General features: G+C 39.9%; 3 protein-coding genes across 17 annotated transcripts in view; 2 read left to right on the forward strand and 1 right to left on the reverse strand.

Annotated features, from left to right (window-relative positions):
- The window catches only part of LOC135338891 (uncharacterized), a 38,577-nt gene that overhangs the window by 5,352 nt on the left and 10,102 nt on the right, over positions 1-23,123 (forward strand). The gene's annotated exons all lie outside the window — the stretch shown is intronic.
- On the reverse strand, positions 55-21,836 carry LOC135339430 (uncharacterized). Of its 15 annotated transcripts, none has more exons than XM_064535551.1 (13): positions 21,768-21,813; positions 21,649-21,707; positions 21,363-21,550; positions 19,754-20,293; positions 19,386-19,673; positions 19,029-19,331; positions 18,899-18,969; positions 18,666-18,849; positions 17,147-17,458; positions 16,014-16,319; positions 15,864-15,953; positions 15,656-15,778; positions 12,175-15,143 (listed from the first exon to the last, which is right to left on the reverse strand). In XM_064535551.1, the coding sequence occupies exons 4-13, from the start codon at positions 19,836-19,838 to the stop codon at positions 15,088-15,090; spliced, it is 1,818 nt and encodes a 605-aa protein (XP_064391621.1). In that variant the 5' UTR covers positions 19,839-20,293; positions 21,363-21,550; positions 21,649-21,707; positions 21,768-21,813; the 3' UTR covers positions 12,175-15,087. The 15 variants fall into 15 exon arrangements, with proteins under 15 accessions (XP_064391674.1, XP_064391665.1, XP_064391653.1 ...); XM_064535535.1 differs by having other exon boundaries at positions 19,754-20,290; positions 21,363-21,553; XM_064535532.1 differs by having other exon boundaries at positions 21,363-21,553.
- LOC135339293 (uncharacterized) lies at positions 4,749-11,275 on the forward strand. Its single transcript, XM_064535371.1, has 9 exons — positions 4,749-4,909; positions 8,235-8,519; positions 8,592-8,888; positions 8,936-9,009; positions 9,063-9,246; positions 9,296-9,607; positions 10,348-10,641; positions 10,701-10,763; positions 10,814-11,275. Exons 1-9 carry the CDS (start codon positions 4,846-4,848, stop codon positions 11,152-11,154), a joined length of 1,914 nt encoding a protein of 637 aa, XP_064391441.1. The 5' UTR covers positions 4,749-4,845; the 3' UTR covers positions 11,155-11,275.

Consider the following 23,123-nt stretch of genomic DNA (forward strand, 5'->3'; position numbering starts at 1 on the left):
GAGTACCACCACTATTGGCACACTTTTGGGTCCATTTTCAGTTACTTGCTGCTAGGGTACCTCAGCTTACAGTTTTTGTCAGTGTGTGTGCGAGCCTATACTATTATCTCCCCAGAATCTTAACCCTGCATATGGAATATAATATACACAATGTATGTAGATCTGCACATATAAATTGGTGTGCATTGTACTTTTAAATTACCAATAAACTGCTGAAATACAATTTCATGACTGGTTGCTAATTTAGACAGTGATGTCTGATTGACCCGACTAATAATAATGATTATACTCTTGATTAAGTACAGTAACCCATAACGACGTCTTTCCAATATTTTCTCGCAGCTCAGTTCACAGTACAGCCATTGTCAGTGGAGAGAGCTGAGGGACTGGAGGCAGTGTTCAGTTGTCAGTATCAAGCGGAGGGATTGACTGTTACTTATGACTGGGCAATAAACAATTCCATAGTCGGAGTAGATACAGAAACTGTTAGAGCACGTCCACCTTCATCTCCTGGTGGACCATCAAGACTGACAATCTTGGCCACTCCACAGCACAACAACTCTATTGTTCAGTGTGTGGCTACAATCAGAAATGGCTTTGATATTATACAGTCTGAAGTATCGACCACAGCAAATTTATTTGTTTATGGTGAGTTAGTAACTATCATTATGTAAGGTTTGTTAAGCATTTCACTGTAGCAACGGACATCACTAACGTTCTGACTGCTCCAAACACCATCACTGTGATGTGGAATGCTCTACCCCTCACTGAGTACTGTGTGGACATCACCAAGACAACTCTGGACTCAACTGAAACAGTTGTTCTTGATTGTGTGTGTGGACTGGCTAATGAGTACATCTTAACGTACTCCAACCCCATCAGTGTGTGTGACAGATTCTCCTTCACCGTGACTCCTACTGAAGGAGAGATGAGGGGAACAACCAGTGAACCAGTTACTGGGTTCTTTACAAAGATAGAAGGTGTGTTGTATTGTTATATCCACACTTGTTATTCTTCTATTCACAATGTACATGTATACTGCAGGTAGTAGAGAACGACGTCGTATTCGTGAAAATGGAGGGAATAAGTTAGTTGAGTTTGAGGCCACTGTGAGTCATTGTATAGTGTAAGAGATGCACATGTAACAATTAAGCTAACCTTCTCCAGATACCAAGTTGCACAAGGTTCACTCGGTATCGTGTGAACTCTGACCTATTGACTCCCTCAATCAGTCGTTCAATCACGGACCCTCTTCTGTTTAATGGCTCACTCAGTTTCTCCCTCCCCACTGACAAGATGACAGAATACAGTGTCACACTGACTGATGAGAATGGAATAGACCTCGTGTTTGAGAATATTTCAATCAGTGAGTTCAATGAGGCGTGTTCTGATGTTTATTACGATTCCCTTCTTAGGTACATTTGACGTTCAAGACCTGCTAGTGTCTGAATGTCCTGGTGGTGGTGGTATTTGTGTGAGCATTGTGTATGTTGAAGGTACTGTCTCTCCCGGAGCTCTCGTCTGTGCAGTTGGTATCATTAATGGAGTGCTTGATTTTGCTAACGTGAAACTGGTCACCATCCCTCGGAATTCTATCGAGAATTTCATCATTCCTGTTCGTAGCGGAGAATACAAAGTGATTGCTTTTGATCTGGAGAATACCAAGTTACCAAGAATGCCCATCTCCATGGTAGCACTGAGTCTGGACGTTATAGTGAATTCTGGTGCTAAAGGTATGTGCTCTGTGTGTAAATATGATTTTCTAGTGGCTATAGAATCTTCTTTGTAGGAACCAGTCCACCACCCAGTAGTGAAGTCGTTAGTGCAACCAACTTATCAAATGGAGATCTTGAGGTGACTTTCTCTGACTCTGCTCGGAATTGTCTAGTTCTGTTTAAACCCATTTTGGACAGAGTACTACGTGTAGTTGATTTTATCAACACATCTGAAAGCTCTACTGTCGTTGTTTTTCGGAAGGACACCTTTGGTGATGGCTATGTGGTGGTGTATTCTTGGAATAGTTCACAGTCCATCTTTGAAGGAGAAGTATCGCTCATTATACAACTGGATCCACCCACCTGTAAGTGCCTCTGTGGATCAGAGCTAACATCATTCATTGATTTTTCTTTTTTCTATTGCAGCTGCTCCCACTACACCTCCAACGTCTGATCCACAAACAGACCCACCTCCTCCTCGTATGGAGTCCCTGCCAACATCAGTTATCGCTGGTAGGTTTCTAGTGCTGCAAAAGTGTATCATAATGATTCTCTCCATTCACTGTCACAGCAGCAGTTATAGCTGGTAAGTCAATGTACCTACAGAGCACTCACTAAGTCTGTTTGTGTTGAGTTTGACCTTCATAAAGTTGTCATAACTTATGAAGCCATGATTGACCACATAACTTCCGGGGTCGAACTCAACGCTTTTTATATGAGAATATAAGCATGGACACCTCTTAAAAAGGACAACCTCCGTATACAATGTTTTAAGGCAGCACTCAGTACAATAACACATTATTCACCGCAATAGACTTTAGTTTGTAAAATAGCATATTATGACGCAGTTTGTGAATATCTACAGTTTACTTTGAATAGGATTCGTACACTCCAATAGTATGGATGCACATTTTTAGGTTTGGTGATTCTGCTATTGCTTGTGGTCACCGCTGTTGGAACTGTCGTTGTGATTTTAAGAAAACGGAGACAAAAATAATGAAGGTACCTAAATTATTCGTTAACTTGTCTTGAACAATTGACATGCAGTTGAGGTTCCAGAGTCAGATGGAAGAGTGGATTGGTCATCAACATTTGCAGGAATTGAGCAGCCCAACGAAGCTTATGCTCCAGTACTGACGAGGAACATTGCCTATGAGCAGACAAAGAAACCACGGAGACAGAGGATCGATGACTCACAAGCCCCGGCAACAACAGAGGGACAGTATGAAAGCATTGCAATAGCCAGTTCATGAGTACGAGGATGTGTTGCCTCAGGGAAAAGCAAGTCGTGCAAATTATGTTAACGTTAACTGACAAATTTACCCATTTATTTTTATCCCACACATTTCTATACCGTGTAGCGGGAAATTTTTGTGGTGCACATTTTCACTATTTGGCTATAGAGCCCTCAGCAAAAATGTTCATGTGTTCTAGTATTTTGCGTTTCAATGCCAGGAAACCACACCCACCAATAGCTTTGCATGTGAAATACCGATGCGTGGGAGTTTATCCCATTTTCGCGTCTTCTTTTTGCCCTCACCTCACGAAAATTTCCCGCTGTACGGTATGCGATTGTACAATGTACCATTCTATCAATTTTTACAAAACTTACATTTACATATGTATTCTTAGTGTGGATTGTGTTATTATATGTAATATTTACCAGTCCCTCTGATTATAGATGAGTGCATTGTTAGCTGTTACTAATTTACTTCTACATAGCTTGGCACACCTATTCTTTGATAGGTAATTACACTAGTTTCCTCTGCATGAGTACAACTATTGGCACACCGTTACTGCCATGCTAGGGTACCGGCTTACAGTTTTAATTTGTCAGTATGTGTGTGAGCCTATACTGAATTATTATCTCCCCAGAATCTCGACCCCGGAAAATGTGCCCATGTAAATCTGTACATAATAAATTGTGTGCTGTCAAATTACTGTACCTTTAAATTACCCTTACATTATATCTGAATGAACTGCTGAAACACAATTTACATGTTGCTTAATTTATAGACATAGGGATATCTAGTAAAAAAGATAGGCTCGTACTCTTGATTAAGTACAGTAACCCATAACGACGACTGGTGCTAATATTTCTCACAGCTCAGTTCACAGTACAGCCAGTGTCAGTAGAGAGAACCGAGTGACTGGAGGCAGTATTCAGGTGTCTGTATCAAGGGGAGGGATTGACTGTCACTTATGATTGGGCAATAAACAATTCCTTAGTCGGAGCAGATACTGAAACTGTTAGAGCTCGTCGACCTTCATCTCCTGGTGAACCAGCCACACTGACAATCTTGGACACTTCACAGCACAACAACTCTGTTGTTCAGTGCCGTGCTACAATTAGTAATGGCTTTGATACTGTAAGGCCAGAAGACTAGTATCGATCACAGAAACTCTAACTGTTCGTGGTGAGTCAATAATTATATTGATTGTCTTGGTATAATTAGTTTCTTTTAGAGACGGTCCTCACTCATCTTATTGTTGCACCGAATACCATTACCGTGATGTGGAATGCTCTACCTCTCACTGAGTACTGTGTGGAGATCAACACTGGTGTGGGAACTGTCGTTGTGATTTTAAGAAAACAGAGACAAAATGGAGGTACCTAAATCATTTGTCAACTTTTCATAAACAATTGGCATGCAGTTGAGGTTCCAGAGTCAGATGGAAGAGTGGATTGATCATCAACATTTGCAGGAATTGAGCAGCCCAACGAAGCTTATGCTCCAGTACTCAAGCTCAAGAAGAACATTGCCTATGAGCAAACAAAGAAACCACAGGGACAGAGGATCGATGGCTCACAAGTCCCGGTAACAACGGAGGGAGAGTATGCGATCATTGAGCCAGTTCATGTGTACGAGGATGTGTTGCCTGAGGGAAAAGCAAGTCGTGCAAATTATGTTAACATTAACTGAAACTTTCCCACACAGTTGTTTGACGGTACAATGTATCTACCCATATTTGTACAAAACTGAAAATGAAAGTTATAATTGTACACAGGAGTGCATCATAACATGATTCTAGTGTCTTACTATTGTGATCTTTAATTAAAATTTAATACTAAATCTAGAATGTGATTCATTTTTCTACTACATAGCTAGCTTGGCACACCTATGCTTTGATGGATGATTACACTAGTTTGACATTTCTTCTATTTGTGGGGACGTTCACCATAGCTGTAAAAGGTACGTAAGTAGCTATGCATGGTCTAGGCATAATTATTTTGCTATTCCTGGTCCAGAAATGCATGGTGATACTCTTGCTATTTTATAGGCTAATCTCTGGATAATTATCGTTACCACAATTATCCAGAGATTGGCTGTATATATAAAATAATGTGTTTGACCGTATTATCTAATGGCCCACATTTGTGGTTAGTGTAGATACTGTATAGCGGGAAATTTTCGTAGGTGCACTTTTTGAGGGCAGAGCAGTTACGCAAAAATTAAAACTGGGCTAAATTCCCACATGCAAAGTTCTTGGTGGGTGCATATGGTTTCCTGGCATTGAAATTATATTAGAACCCACGAAAATTTCTGCTGAGGGCTCTGGAGCCAAATAGCAAAAAGGGTGCTAATAATTATTTCCCCGAAAATTTCCCCGCTATATATAATTTATACGGTACTGAATGGGGGCTCATATAGTTGTATTTTTCCACCCACACCACACCACACCACACCACACACTTCACACACACACCCACATGTTACACTCACCGCCACTATACGGTAATACCGGTACCGGTTTTCTTCTGATTACAGTGAGAAAGTGCTCCAATTGAGCGGCAAGTAAAGTCTAATGGCGCGCTATTAGAAACTAGTGTTCAAGCTGGCGCTGTGCTAATGCCTCTCGCCATGTTTTTGCTTTCGCTCAAAAGTATTAGAGTGTTATCTATTATGAATTTTATATTAAAGTTAGCTTATCTATATAAAGTCACTGAGAAGAAAAGACTTATTTACATGCATCTATTGTTGTTGTATTATATATGTGGCTTACCAGGACCTCCAGAAAGAAGAAAATTGATTCTTGTTCAGCCTCGATAACAGACCGCCAGTGAATGTACTTATACTCGAGGCCGGTAATATTTTGTGCAGTAATAGCAGAGATACAAAAGAAAGGGGATTGGAAACGAAATTTTTACGAAATTTTTGCGTGAAGCATTCCGTGTTATAGGGCGTGACTAAAACTACAAAGGAGGATTATATTTATAGTCAGCATGCTCATTACCTGTCTTGACTGCTCTACAATGTGCTGTACATAGAAACAGTGAAATTGATAATCTTTAATGTTGATTTTTCTAAAAAGTAAAGAGAATTTAGCTCTAAAAAGTCGACTAAGCCATGCAGCCACTATTACTAGACAAATAAATGCTATGCAAGAAGAAATAGCCTTTACTATGAAGTCGTAGGAGGGACAGGCCCGTGGTGTGTCTAAAAGTATACTAAAGCAGTTTGAAGGACTATACTGCAAACGTTTATGAACAGTACAGCTTATTTACAGCATAAAGCCATTCTATGTAGCACTTAGATACATAATAACCAAGTCAAGCAATGTCCTTTGCTGTTTTGACTTCACAGGAGGGACAGAGAAAAGTTGACACAGAGTAATTCAAGCTAAACTCAAAAAAATTGGAAACAGAGTAAAGACAACGGACTTAGAGCTTGTCAGTGGTATAAGCTTACTTCTCTCAAGTATCTCCCAGGCCCTGAGTGATCTCTAGTGGATAGGAGAGCTAGAAACCAGGGATACAAAACCGTAGCGCAGTCCTCCATGTAATTATTTGCGAGCGCAATGATTACACGGAGTGCTTCACCCCTTTTACATAGGGCGTGGGCGGTCGTTTCCAATCCCCTTTCTTTTGTATCTCTGGTAATAGTTAGCGTGTGGGCGGTGGAACATGAATATTTGTGACGTTTACATTCTTGTGGCAGCGTGACATTCCTCACGCACTGGGACAACTCTCAACACGGCAGCTTGCCAGTCCCTTTCTCCCGAGAGAAGGGGAGTGGTTTCCAGTCTAACACACACACACAGTCAGCTTTACCGTATCCATGACATCATTATAAATGAAACGGATATCAATGTCTTACAACTAAATGCAAAATAAGAATACTGATAAATATACTACAATTTACGATTACCAAGATTCTTGGTAATTCTGGCGCATGCGTAAACAGTGTATACCAGGCCGCCTTTCTCAGCGGCCTGGAATCGAGGCTAGCTTTACTATATCCCTCGTGCGGCTACGCCTCGAGGCATAATAACAGCCTAAAATCAATCAACGCTATTATCGATCCATTGCTACTATGCACTTTACGTTAATTCTTCCTAATGCTATAACCCTTTCCTTGGCAATCTGTTGTAGAAATTACAACAATGGGTAAGGAATCTTTATGATGAATTAGATGAAGTTGTATGTGAGCTCCTCCCTGACAAACAAACTGTAGTCTAGGTAACGGCCTTATCAGTCAAGTAGGCTAAAAATCTGTGTCCTTTGATGTAAGCTTTGATGTCTCTTTGTGCATATGTAGTTATAAAAAAAAAAAAAAAAAAAAAGAAACCTTTGACTAGCTAGGAAGAGTAGCAGCAGTAGTAGTAGGAAGAGTAGCAGTAGTAGTAGTAGCAGTGCAAACAGGACTAGACTAGATTAAAAAGTTGGTGGAAAGAATAACTGACCGTTTGGACGTCACCTGGCTGCCAGACTTTCATCTGGACTCTTCCCCCTGAGTAGCTGGCCTTTCTCTAAGCCACAAAACTGAGCAAGAAGCTGAAGAAGCAGCTAGACAGAGACATGTACCTAGCCTTGAGAATTGGGAGGCGTGGCTCAACTAGTTAGCCCAGCCCAGAGGAATTGTTACCATGGGTACTGAACAACCGTAGAAGTAGGGCTACCCCTGGCTTTACTGAATTAACTAGCTGTGTCTGCTGTCTAGTTGGACCAGATTTAGCTAGATAATGGGGTAGAGAATAGTTGAGCGGTGCTGTGTGTAGCTTGAACTGTACTGGCTGGCAAGAATCTAGTAAGCACCCTATGCACTGATAACTTGTCAGAATGGAGGGTATGTTCTAGGGATCTGGACAGCTGTACATCTAAAGGAGCCAGGGAGTGCCAATCATCTTCTCCCAGTCTCTGACACGCTAAAAAAAAAGGAGCTAGAACTGGGAGTCCCAGCTAGAATTGCTAGCCTGATCTAGAATGACATGGAGGCGTGGTGAGGCGGGATCCACACTAATCGACCTAAAGACGCTCCTGTTCCAGATTTCACGAATGGCAAGGAAAGGGATAAGCGCCTGTTCTATTAGTGATTAGAAGAAACGATAGTTAGATGCATGTGCAAATTTACCTGAATGGACGATAAAACATACACAATTAATGTAGAAGAGTACTATTAATTTTTTGTTCCTATCAAATTAAGGTATATATAGTGATGTATATAATTATTATACATAATTATATTCAAATTGGCCTTCCTCTCTTCCTATAGTACCATACATTTATCATGTACACAGCCCAGCAGTTTACAATTGAGCCCGAGTCAGTGGTACAAGCCGAGGGATTATTGGCAGAGTTTGAGTGCCTGTCTCCTGGAGCACTAACTCATCCTTGGTTTGTGAATGGCATTGAGTCTACAAGCCCTGACTTCTCATCTGAAATCAAAGTAGCTGGAGGCACTTCAGGTCTTCCCTCAGTGTTAACTATCCCAGCTAGCTTACAGTTCAACAGCAGTGTCGTTCAGTGTGCAGCCGTTTCAGTGACTGGTGGAGTCTTATCAAGGAATGCAACGTTGAAAGTTGGTGAGTAGTGTAATTACTTGCAGAGTGTACATCTTGACACACAGTTGCTTTCAATGAGGTCTTTTTTCTCAGAGCGTGTATCTATTGAAGTGCTGAATGATGAAACCATTACCGTCTCTGTGACCAATAACTTCACAATAAATATCCTCTCCTATCATGTGGACATCTTTCTCACTACTCTGGGCTCTAATAAGATGGTTACACTCCCTCCTCTATATGGGATTCAAAATCAAACACAGTTTAATTACGGGCAACCTGATAACCACACTGTCTGTGATATATTCACCTTCACTGTGACTCCAATTAGCGAGTCAGGAATGGAAGGAAGATCCAGTGAACCAGTAATTTACTTCTTTACAGCAATTAGAGGTTCTGTGAATGTTTTATTGAACGTTTATGCTTGACAATTACCACAGATAATAACAATGTCACTTCCCTCATCAGTCAGGGAGGAAATGTGTTGACGAAAATAGTACATCTCAGTGGTATGGTAAGAGACGTATTGACTGTAGTAAGATACATTTATTCAGTACACCTCTATAGGTACCCAACTGTACCAACTTCACCTCCTACCAAGTGACCTCTGACATATTGGCACCCATCAATAAGACCATCGAAGACCCCCACATGATAAGTTTCTCTCTTCCCACTGACCAGATAATCAACATCTCTGTGACACTTACTTCGATCACGGGTGTACGTCTCATATTCAAGGACATGCTAATCAGTAAGTCGTGTTATTCAGTAGTAAGTATTACATGCTGATTTTAACACAGGAACAACTGATGTTCAAAATTTGATTGTAGACGTTTGCCCTAAAGAAAACTGTGCAAGTATTGAGTATGTTGAAGGTACCCTCTCTCCCGGAGCTCTTCTCTGTGTGATACGTATCATTGATGGAGAGTTGGATTTTCCAAGCACAAGACTAGTGCCAATTCGACGGAATATGAGTGACAATTTTACCATCCCGGTGACTGTTAGTGGAAATTACAGTGTGGTTGCATTTGACCTTGAGAACAACAATTTGAGTGTACCAAGAATCCCCATTTCTATAGCGGCCAACGATGAAACTATATTTTTGCTCAATAGTAAGTCGGCTATTATATGTCAGTGTTGTACATATATTTTTTTGTGTGCTGTGCCATATCCTCCCAAAAAATTGTACTCGCAGATAATTGGCATTAAAACCGCTTGCGAGTAATTGAAAAATTTAATTTCACAACTTGAGCAAGAATTTAATTTAATTAATTTTTAAGCTAAATAGTGAAATCGCAAACAAATCAGGCTACCTGTGAAAATATGTCACCTTAAGGTAATTATAAGTAGACAAAAGCAACCTCTCACGAGCGGACCTTCTGGATTCCGGACAGCGGACAATCTTTGTGCAAAACTTCCTCTTATAACGGACAAACAGAAAATTACACATGTATATTTTATGTCCATATGGTATTATGTTATTGCTATAAATCGTACTGCCATACTGCAAAGCATGAAAGAATTATGCTTTATATCTTTGATTTTAGCAAGTTTCTTACTTATCGTACTTTTTGAACTAGAATTAGGGTCTAATTATAATTATACATGAATACTATCTTGATATGGCAATTTGAATGAACCTTCAAAAAGAGACTAGGACAAACACTCTGCCTCCAAAGTGTCCTTTATTCGGAGGTTCCATATAGTGCTTTCGCAGGTTGACCTCAAACCTCAAAAATTCTGTCATTTGAATTTCTATCGTCATATAATTATAACAACGCAATTTGTGAACATAATTATTTTTGCTAGATAGTACTGTGTTAATAAAGTTGTTGGGTTCCCTTTTCCTCAGAATCTTCCACTGAACCAAATTTTCCACCTAATACTAAGGACATCACTGTCACTAAACTATCGAATGGGAGTGCTGAAGTAACCTGCACTATCACTGGCCAGAGTTGTCTAGCATTGTTTCAATCTACAAACTCTCCAACCTCTCTTGATCCAATGGTGATGATTGGTTTTATTGAACCACCTAATGACAGAACCACTGTCACTCTTGATGCCACTTCCGATATTCATGTGGTAGTGTACACTTGGAACAGTGATTCTAGTGAGACAATCTTTGATGGGAAGGTATCCTTCATCAGTAAGCCAAGAGTTAGTTTCAGTTTCAAAATTGTATGCGTTCTGTTCTTCCTCTTGCAGGTCCTCTCCCTACACGAGTACCTGACAGTACAGAGTTTGGATCTCTGCCCATACTAATAGCAGGTGAATGATGCAATTCACGGCTGTCTGTGTATATTTTTGTCTTTTAAAAGGTATCATCACTGTGGCTGTGGTACTGCTTCTCCTGGTAGTCATTGTAACTATAGTAGCCGTAGTTATTGTGAAGAGAAAACGAAGCCGTTTTACAGAATCAAATGGGAGAGTAGATTGGTCATCAACATTTGCAGGAATTGAGCAGCCCAACGAAGCTTATGCTCCAGTACTTAAGAGGAACATTGCCTATGAGCAAACAAAGAAACCATGGGGACAGAGGATCGATGACTCACAAGCCCCGGCAACAACAGAGGGAGAGTATGCCAGCATTGAGCCAGTTCATGTGTACGAAGATGTGTTGCCTCAGAGAAAAGCAAGTCGTATTAACATTAACTTATAGTTTTGTACCAGATTTTACCCCTTATAACTATTAATTAACTTATAATTTTGTCCCACACAGTTGTGTAATTGTACAATGTCAAGGGGATATGAAGAGAAGAGGGCATGCAAATCACTATTATAGTCTAACGTGCGAGCAAGAACTGGATTCAATCTATCTGCACATGTACTTTACACAAAATCAAATAGATATTACTGTACTTTTCCAGTAAATTCCACCGCCCACAACAGTTTTTGCTCGCAAGCCCTCTTCTCTTCATACGCCCTTGACAATGTACGATTCTATCAATTTTGTACGCCAAACTATTTCTTTTTCTATTTGTCCGCCACTGGCTATAAGACAGTATATATAGTTAGATGATCACTGGACTGGACTACACTGCATGGACTCACCTTTGACCTTATGTAAATAAGAAAATGATTATGTACTTGGAGATGGAAGCATTAGATGGTATTTAGCAAAGTAGTGCTGGAAAATCTACCTTTAGTTAGTACATCAGTCATGCATACGGTCTGTTTGAAAATTAATGGTTGCACAAAAATTAATGGATCATTCGTACAAGAATTTGCACCAACAAAAATTACCCGCTATATAATTATACTGTATAATAATTATAATTATAATAGACCACTCTTAAAATCTAAGACTTATTTTTAGACTTGAACTTTTGGCATCGATCGTTTTTAACAATAATCATGGTTGATCATTACCCACTATTCGCATGCAGCAAAATTCATCACAATAATTATAATCAATGTGTGTATAAAAGCTAGCTATTAGTAGTTTTATGTTATGTAGCTTTGGCACCTCCACCGAGGCATCAGCACCTGCGGTGCTTTCATTATTATAATTATGGAATGGCATGAAAATGGCATACATAAATGAATATTGTTCGTTGTTAACATTATTGTCTCAAACGCTTAAATTATAGTCAAACACTTAATACTACCGAAGACAACTTATGGAGCACCTCGCCACCTGCATGCATGAATACAGCAAACAATGTATTATAATTCTGTACACTTAATACTTTGACATTCATTATAATTCTGTACACTTACTGCTTGACATTCATTATACCTCGGTGTGCATGTAACTTCCAGTATATCATACAGTCATGCAATGGTAAATTTAGCACACATGTTGTATAAATTATAGTTAGAAACATATAGTACTAATTGACTTCAAGTAGTATAATTTATACACGTATATACCGTATACCGTGTTGTTTTCAAGAGTCCTCCACAAACATTGCTAACAGCGGATGCAACGTGCATTGACATAAGGTATAGCGTGAAATTTATGTTTTATATATAGGTAATTCTATTGAAAGTTAAGTGCCTTGAAAATTTCGTGCATAAGAAGAGAAGAGTATCAAACTACTGATTCTTGCCCAAGGTTGGCTTGCTTATGCTTCGCAGCAGCTTCTTTGTATGAAGCGTTTACCATTAGTAATGCATGCATAATGGTTATCCAAATGCGTTGAGCAAAGTGCAGTTCTTTGCTGCCTCCAAGTTCATCACCTGACTGGACTTCTGCAATCTGATTGGTCAAGACGGAATTCCGTCTTGGCACATAAAACGATGACAAGAGTGCTCAGACGGTGTTCCAAAGGAACGGCGGCTGATTCATGAGACTAACCTGTACCATGGATATCTGCGTGTGTACTGTTATTGTACCATAGATAGAGTAGAAGGGGATTGGTAACGGAAGTGGTTCACGTGATGTTTTACAATGAAGTCTATGTAGAGTTCAGAAACAATCCGTGTTTCAACTGAGTCTATGCATGCGTCTCAAAGACCCCTCTAGCACTTAAACAAATGCCCCCTGATGGTGAGTATCATTTGGAAACGAAGAAAATACAATCTTGATTGTCATGAAGTAGCTAGTCTAACACAGAGCGATTTTTCATGCTTGTGTCAGTTTAGCTACTACGATATAGCTAAGGTTGTGTCACTAAGTAGTGTGCTGTGTCCCAAATGGCCACAAGTATTTAATGAAGTTGATGTTTAGAAGCAAAACTGCTCGTGGACTTTTTACAGACAGCAAAAACAATTCTCATGAATTATTATTCATGTTTAGACCCCACGTTGGAAATAAGCCTCGATTAAAACCGCGGGGAAACACGGATGGTACTTCGAGGGTACCTCGTTTCCAATCCCTCTCTACTCAATCTATGATTGTACTACCTCGTGCAGTTGTACATGTATGTATTCCCTCGAGGAATACATAGAACTGCCCTCGGCAGTACAAATCCAATACACCCTTGATATCCATGGTACAACTATTACATGTATAGCCTGTTATTGAGACAATAATTATATCTGTATGTGTTTTGCCAATCATAATTTCCTAGAGTAATAAGTTCAATATGAAAGCACCGCGGGTGCTGATACCTCAGTGGAGGTGCCAAAGCTACATAACATAAAGCTACTAATAGCAGGGCATAACACGTACATGTGTAAGTTATTGAGATATCTAGCCTCTCATGATGAAATGGAAAGTAGTCCAACTAGTTACGAAAACTACCAACAAAGATTTTGAAGTTACACTACATATGTACACACATGCAACTGTCAACAGACTCCACTTGGGGAATTAGCTGACACGTATACAGTGACACATATAAATGTATGTACTTCAAACAAACTACTATAAAGTAAGCACTATCCCTAAAATTTACTCCCACAGTGACATAATTATAGTAGTGCACATAATTTTATACTACTTGACACCTTTGCCAAAATGTCTGCATGAAGAATTGAACAGGTTATAGAGGTTATCATTCAGGGGCTCCACTGTATACTGTCCCACAAATAAGTTTGTTTCAGAGTATTCACACTATATAGTAGCTAACAGATAACACAAGTTTACAACGTACCTATCACCCCTGAGTAGTATTTGTACCATTGTGAATTCATGGTAATTACTGCTCAGTCATAATTATACCAAGGGCGTATGAAGAGAAGAGGGCATGCAACTCACAATGTATACTGTGTATGCGTCATATTATTGATGAGTCAGCAGGATATACTATATTTAGTCATGATTTAGCCAACCGTCCACTAGGGAATAAAGGCTAGCCAGAGTATAAAGTGCACATGCAATACATTCTTTAGACATAAACCTCCGCCCATTTGATAGATTGTAGTTGCATGCCCTCTTCTCTTCATACGCCCTTGATTATATCTAAAGACACACAAATTATATAGCCAGCCGGTAAAATAGTTCAAGTGATACATGTATGTACCGTATACTGTTACTATAGAATGTTTTTTGAGCATCAAACATGAAAAACTTTGCAAGGGTTTATCAATAAAATCGCACACCTAAAATTAGTATGGTAAATTAATACACATAATCCTTGCCAGAGCACAATAGGGTCAATTTTTCCTGATTTGGCTCATTTGTAAAGGTTATTCACCAGCAAACTAGAGCACTAAAGTGCAAACCCTCGGCTGGTGACATGATTACAAAGAAACCAGAAGTTAAGAACTAGGTAGTTACTGAGCTGTCTAGCCCAGCAACTCAGAACTAAACCAGAGCGAGACATGCTGAAACATTTGAGAACAGAGTTTTATGGTACATAGATATATGCACCGTGGACTAGGATCACAGTAAAGAAGCCTGGAGTCTCAGAGAAGTATGGCTCCTGGAGTAGGATTCCAGAGTCTCAGTCAGCTACCGTATTACTAGAATGTTTTGCGAGAATCAAACATTTGCGAATTTTGCGAGGGTTGATCAATATTGTCGCAACAATAAAATCCGCAAAACCTATTTTATTACTAGTAAATACACACGATCCTTGCCAGAACGCAATAGTTAGATCGCAAAGGGTCAAATTTTCTGCTGATTTGGCTCATTCGCAAAGGTTTTTCACCTGCAAAATATTCTAGTAATATGGTATTACAGAGACAACATCCAGTCACAATTCTAGCTTTCTATTGTAGTGAACCTTTTCCATTGTTCCTGGTACGGGATCACTTCATCTGCAAGTAATAAAGGCCATAGTGTAGCTAGCTCAACGTGCAAGTTCAAGCTTTTATTCGACAATGAAGCTTTAACATCAAAATCTGCCACTATTAAAAACTAATAACTTGTTATGTGAAGGCTATCCACGCTGTAAACGCAGCGCTATGATATCCAGGTGAGTAGATTCAGAATACACAAACAAACCAACAGACTACTATACCTGTGGCCGCCCACGCGCGCCTCGGGTAAATATTCTAGTAATACGTTCAGTAGTGCGAAATTGATGGGCTTAATTTCTCCACGAAAATTAGGTCCATGAAATGCTTAGAGCTAACATAAGACGCAACTTCATTAAATGACGTTGCGTCTTATTTTAGCTATTTGGTCAAATTTTGACCAAATAGCGCAAAATTTCGCGCTATTGTTAAAACCATGGCACCACTTTTGTTGTAGAGCTGCTTTTCAACCATTTAAGCTACTATGTGGTGAACGTAATCGAATCATGAGATCAATACATTCCATACATTACCTAATTCATGAATGTAGCTGGAATGCAACACCTTGTTGCCTCGTTTGCCTTTCTTCACTCGATACAGAATAACAATAACGATGACAATTATCGCAATGACCAGAATCAGAGTAACAACAATGACTGCAGAGAGAGAGGTCACGACTATTAATGCTAGCATGTAAAATAGGCAATGGAACGCAATCATATACCACACGTACTTGCTTACCTATTATTATTACTATGGGCGGTGGAGGTTGAGGTGAAGACAATGATGGAGATTCCGTACTGTCAGGAGGTGATTGTGTACGGGGAGGACCTGCAACATTAAGAATAGAGCACATTATAATTCTGAAACGGAAACTAACTCTTGGCTTACTGGTTCGTAGCTCCAATTGATCAATGAAGGATACCTTCCCATCAAAGATGGTCTCACCAGAATCACTGTTCCAAGTGTACACTACCACATAAACATCAGAAGTGGCATCAAGAGAGACAACAGTTCTGTCATTAGGTGGTTCAATAAAACCAACCACCACCATCAAATCAAGAGAGGTTTTAGATTGAAACAATGCTAGACAACTCTGGCCAGAGGTAGTGCAGGTTACTTCAGCACTTCCATTTGATAGTTTAGTGACAGTGATGCCCTCAGAATTAGGTGGAGAACTTGGTTCAGTGGAAGATTCTGAGGAAATGGGAACCCAACAACAAGTAAAATAGTTCGAGCTCGATCATACGGTCAAGGTGTGTGCACACGAGATCAACTTTCATGAGATCAACTCCCAAATTTCAGTGTAACGTACCCTATATTTAATATAACAAACACGTTCAGAGGAAATTTCAGGCCATTATACAAAGGCAGCCTTTGTGTTGAGGGATTGCTTTTGTACTAACGATCACTTTTTTCATTATTAAAATATCGTTGTTAGTTCTTGGCTGATGTGATTGAAAGTGAATGATCCAAGTTAATTTGTACTACATGTAAGTGCATGAAATAGTCCACTAGCTCGTCAATGTCAAGCCAGGCTATTAACAAATGTCAATGGACAAAATGCCACAGATACCATAAAAATATACGTCTCTTATTTTCGTGTAGATACACCCCTCGAAGTCTTTCCTATAGCTCTTCAACTGTTCCTGAATTCTTGATGATTGAGCCATTGAGAATGAGTGTGCATTGTGCTAAATCTATAGGGGTTTGTTACTCAATACCTGTCAACCTTTGGCATGGGCGCATAGCTAAGAAAGTGAGGCCAACACCTTTAAAAAGTTAATTTCTGGATAACAAGATTAGAGTTGATTTGAGTTGATTTCAGGAGTTGAGTTGATCTTATGAAAAGTTGATTCTGTGAGAGTTGATCTATTGACAGTCGACCTCATGCAAAGTTGCTCTGGTAGGAATTATCTCTTTGGAGTTGATCTCATGAAAGCTGATCTCGTGTGAGGCAATCTATAAAACGCACACCACAAACGAATGTACATGTACATGTACAAGACTGAGAGCCGACTCACCATTGCTCAAAACCGTAGTTTCATCGTCGGCCACTATAGAAATGGGCATTCTTGGTACACTCATATTGTTGTTCTCAAGGTCAAATGCAACCACACTGTACTTTCCACTAACAGCCACCGGGATGGTAAAATTGTCACTCATGTGCCGTCGAATTGGCACTAGCCTTGTGCTTTGAAAATCCAACTCTCCATCAATGATACGTATCACACAGAGAAGAGCTCCGGGAGAGAGGGTACTTTCAACATATTCAATACTCGCACAGTTTTCTTGAGGGCAAACGTGCACAATCAAGTTTTGAACATCAGTTGTTCCTGTGGAAATCATTGTAAATCAAATCAGCATTGTAAAGCCCCGTTTACACAAGGCCTTTAATCTTGGTTGGAATCCAGATTAAACCTATCCGCGTTTGTGTAAACAGGCTCCGGATTAGCCAACCTACCTCTAAAGCAGAGGAGGTACCACACTTTCTTGGCTTCATGTATTGCTCAAGGTCTCTATGGCTAGCTACGTATATTGTTTCTCCAGCTGAGGTCCTCGTCAATATATTTATGAAGGGTGCAGCTAGTGCTCTCACCTCTTGTAGCAAGCATATCTCGTAACTGAATAGGGGTTCACTGGTGTTCAGCAAAGGAAACAGTTTGATCTAGGTCTAATCTATATACTACCCTTGACTTTGAAAAGCCTCAGTCACAGAATAATGAAAGCACCGCGGGTGCTGATGCCTTGGTGGAGGTGCCAAAGCTACATAACATAAAACTACTAATAGCTAGCTTTTATACACACATTGTTATTGCTGCATGCCAAATATAAATCTAGTGGGTAATGATCAACCATGATTGTTGTTAAAAACGATCGATGCCAAAAGTTCAAGTCTAAAATTAATGGCTGCAAGTCAGCAGAGCCTTGCAGCTCTCTGCTCACTCTTGCAGCTACCAATAGCTAGCGTTCTAGTACAGAGCTAACTACTAAGTTGAGTAGTAACACTCGGTGAGCAAGTTTTGCTACGGACTCTTCTGAAAAGGCTGCAATGGCATTCCAAGTAAGCAAAACTAGGCATAACTCGAGAACGAAGCATTATTTTGCAAATCCACGAATTAAAATCCAAGTAAACATGACTAGAAGCCTATAGAAACTCTTACTTGCACTTGATTCATCCTTGAGCAGCTGTAGCAGTCTACATAGACACACACACAAACACACTACCGTATACCTCGCTTGCGCATGCGCACCGAGGCATAATTAACGAGTTATTATGAAGAACACACTAAAACTAAGATTGGAATACAATTAAAAGAGATATCACGAGATGTTGTCGTACCGCTTAGCTGTGAGTAAACACAAAGGGCTAATTCTGAGGTGTTGTTTATGTTTTTGCGCAAATGCAAGTAGTGGTCGTTTTACTATTTTACTATGCCCACTATACTCAGACAAATCAGACCCGGATTTGACCCAGATTAGGCGTCGTGTAAACAGGGCTTTATACTACTACCAGGAGTGCTACTGAATAACATGACTTACTGATTAGCATGTCCTTGAATATGAGGCGCACACCCGTGATCGAAGTAAGCGTCACAGAGATGTTGATTATCTGGTCAGTGGGAAGAGAGAAATTTATCATTTGGGGGTCTTCAATGGTCTTATTGATGGGTACCAATATGTCAGTGGTAACTTGGTAAGAGGTGAAGTTGGTACAGTTTGGTACCTGAGAGGTGAGCTGAATAAGTGTGTCTTACAGTCAATACGTTTCTTACCATACCACCGAGATGTACTATTTTCTTCAACACATTACCTCCCTGACTGATGAGAGGAATGACATTACTATCTGTGGTTTTTTTGTCAAGCATAATTATATAAACACATTAAAGATAATATTCACAGTACCTGTTACTTGTGTAAAGAACCCAGTGACTGGTTCACTCTGATTTCCTTCCATTCCTGACTCAGAAGTAATCGGAGTCACAGTGAAGGTGAATGTATCACAGACAGTGTGGTTCTTAAGTTGTTGATAATTAAACTGCACTTGATTTTGAATCCCATTTAGAGGAGGAAGTGCAACCATCTCATTGGTGACCAGAGGCACCAGGGAGATGTCCACACGATAGGCGAGGTTATTCATAGTGAAATTATTCATTACGGAGACAGTAATTTTGGTTTCACCATTCAACACCACAAGAATTACACGCTCTGAGAAAATAAGCACAGCAACTCAAGGTATACTTTCTACAATACACCACTCACCAACTGTCAATATTGCAATCCTTGAGAACAACACTGCACCACTCAGTGAAAATGCTGCACACTGAATGACACTGTTGTTGAACTGTGAGCTAGCTGGGATGGTCAGCACTGAGGGACGACCTGAAGTACCTCCAGCTACTTTGATTTCAGATGAAAAGTCAGGGCTTACAGACGGTGTGCCGTCCACGAACCAAGGATAACCTGATGCTCCAGGAGACAGGCACTCAAACTTTGCCAATAATCCCTCGGCTTGTATCACTGACTCGGGCTCAATTGTAAACTTTTGGGCTGTATTATTATGACGTACATGGCGGCGGTTTGTCATTGCATGTAAAATATTTATAGTGACACATGTATATGTATCATACCTTCAATAACTGTGATTGTAAGAAATAGCCCAACTACAATGCACAAGGCAGTTGTCTGACTTGCTATAGCTGCCACCAACTCCATCTACAAGAGCTACAATAAAAATAGTTTGACTCTAACTATGGGTTATAAAATTCATTACTAGCTTGTCGTCTGATATCGGCTGTGGTCCTTGTAGATTCACGATCAGCTATAGCGCTAAATGTATAATAGCTAAATTAAGTCTTGCTATTCATAAAATAGTTAGCGTAGTCTACTTTCTTAAACCTGCTAGAAATGAATTTAATATTTCCTGAGAAAGGGTTATTAGGATAAAACACGTGATGATCCAATTACTCGTCCAAAGCATGAAGCTGAAGCTATGCATAATAATTTATAAGTGAATATAATTATCACTTGGTACCTATAAAGGAGGATTCAACACACCTCATCACAACAAAAGAACTCTTCACAACCTCCAACTTGACTGAAGTCTTTAATTTATTGCCTCCATTTCCAAGAATGAGATATCGAATGAGATATCGTATAATTCATCTCTGCTGGTAAGTGAGTATAATTATAGAGACAGACAAAATTATTAGAAACACATTGTTGTTATGCCTCGAGGCGTAGCCGCACGAGGGATACGGTAAAGCTGACTGTGTGTGTGTGTGTGTGTCTGTTCCAGCTGTAACTGCTCAACGGTTGCAATGCGACGAAAACTAACAGCTTCTATAGGCTTCTAGCCACGTTCTCTTGGATTTTGATTCATGGATTAGCAAACTAAAGTTTCTTTCTCGAGTTATGGCTAGTTTGACTCACATTGAAGGCTGTTGCAGTCTCTTCAGAATCTTTCATTTACATGTAGCGCCTTAACATTACTATACCAGTGCTGTTGTGTATAGTGTGATTGACCACTCTTTAGTAGCAGCATAATTATAATTATTATGTTCTTTTGTGTGCTTCGATCAACTCCTTGTACAAAATACGTATTATTACCTGAGGCCGTGCCGCGGCCAGCGGGTATAGTAGTCCGTTGGTTTGTTTGTTAGTGTATTTTGAGTCTACTCACCTGGATGCCATAGCGCTGCATTTACAGCATGGATAGCCTTCACACAACAAGTTATTAGTTTTAAAAGTCGCAGATTTCGATGTTAAAGCTTCGTTGTCGTATAAAAGCGAGCAAAAGCTAAGAAGCTAAGAAGCTTGAACTTGCGTTGCCTAGACATGACCTTTATTTGAGGTACATTGTAGATCTATTATTTGCAGCTGAAGTGAGCCGGCCTTTATCGGTCTCTATTAAAAGTACGTTGTTGCTTCTTTACTCCGCTGGTTTTTATAGATTTATTTATTGCACTTCAGTGCTCTAGTAATTATAGAGATGCTAGGCAAATTTGACAAGATACTACCAACTACTGGACCTACTCGATATAATTATACATCAAGTTTAAATTACCCCATATCTAACTATAGACTACAACTATAAGTAAGCTCAACATTACCTTTGGACTACTCTATGATATCTTTGGCTTGTATAGCTAGCTCGATACTCACAATTTTGATGGGGAGTGGACGCCGTGGCCAAAAAAAAACTTATTTGTGAAAATGGAGAATAAGGTGGTGACTTACTGACAGCAATCAGCCTGCACGGTGACTCTTCTCAACTGCATGTCCTATTCAGTCTAGCGTACGTTTCAGTGGAGCAGTTTATATAAATAGAGCATCAGTGATAACCATCGCCACAGGTACGTGTTGTAACTGCTGCGTCCAAGGAGGTAATTTAGTTAATCACTGTCTCCAGTCTGTAGCCTTTGAACCTGCTGCAGGAAAAATAAACATATAACCACCCAATTCTTTGAGTGACCATAATTATTGATCTACAGAAAATGCTGAATTTTAAAACACCCTGACAAACTTATATTTTGTACTTTATTGATAATAGTTTAGTCAGAATCCAGTTAAGACATCTTGGACCTGAGTACGTATAGATCTAAGTCAATGTCTTATGTTTAGATCTATGATCTGTAGGCTCACCTTACAAGAAATCATAATCAAGAGAAGAAGACATAGATACCGGTGTAGAAGCGATATGGGGCTCCCCCCCATTTCACCCGGGCCCTAAAACGCTAGCGATTTGTTTAGATCTATGATCTGTAGTTTCACCTTACAAGAAATCATAATCAAGAGAAGAAGACATAGATACCGGTGTAGAAGCGATATGGGGCTCCCCCCCATTTCAGGGCTAGATCTATGATCTGTAGGCTCACCTTACAAGAAATCATAATCAAGAGAAGAAGACATAGATACCGGTGTAGAAGCGATATGGGGCTCCCCCCCATTTCAGGGCCCCCGGGCCCTAAAACGCTAGCGATACATGTAGATGCTGGTATTATAAAGGCAATAATTATATTCAGGGGGCCAGACAGAATATCTCAGGGGGGCTACATTTAAATGTCAATCAATAGCATAGCTAGCTAGCTGAATATATCTAGGTAGATAGTAGTCTCGAATACCCGCCTCAACCTAAAAGCTTGAGTCTGGTCAAACTCACATATGAACTTTGTTCTGCACAGTCAGCAAAGTCAAGTGGGCTACACGCCCACAAGCATAGTGATAAAGCCACAAGCCACCGCATGTTAGGGACAGAACATACACAGAGGGCTATATCAGACAGTGTATCAATTAAGGCTAGGAGTTGAAAGCCTACGAGAAAAACACTGAGCTTGAAGCCATCATAGCACAGAGCTAGAGGGCCATGAAACCATGGTCGACGGTCACATTCACATAAATGAGCATTTAGGCTGTTAATTTCGACAAGGTGTTCCAAAGGTCCTGTTGCTAGTCTGGAGAGTTCTAGTATCACATCCTTACAACTCTCTCCATGAATTTTCCTACGTCGCCTTCTGTCAGGAGCTGATTCGTAACAATCCATGCATGCTGCCATGGCGGTTAGCTATAATGATATTCATGTAGACTATAATTTTATTCATGTTCCACACCCACTTGTGGTCAATTAAATGTCCAAGAAATTCCTGGACACACTTGAACCAAACCTCAATGTGAGTTTGACCAGACTCAAGCTTTTAGGTTGAAGCGGGTATTCGAGACTAGGTAGATAGTCCAAAACTGAACAAAAACATTGAGTGTGTGTATTATCTGTATCTGTTATAGGCTGAGAGCTGAGGCTAAGAATTCACTACTAGACCAAGGTGAGCTACAATAGATCTAGAGATTTTAAGGTAGAGGGAAGTCACCAGAAAATGTTGCTAAAAAAAGATACCTTTACTAGTATGGTGGTCTTATCAACTGGCACCTATTACATGTGTGTGACCCTCACAATGATTAATGTGATTATTGATCATAATTTTGGTACATGTACAGTGTACGTAC

This window comes from Halichondria panicea, chromosome 1 (assembly GCF_963675165.1).
Source record: "Halichondria panicea chromosome 1, odHalPani1.1, whole genome shotgun sequence".
Lineage (NCBI taxonomy): Eukaryota > Metazoa > Porifera > Demospongiae > Suberitida > Halichondriidae > Halichondria > Halichondria panicea.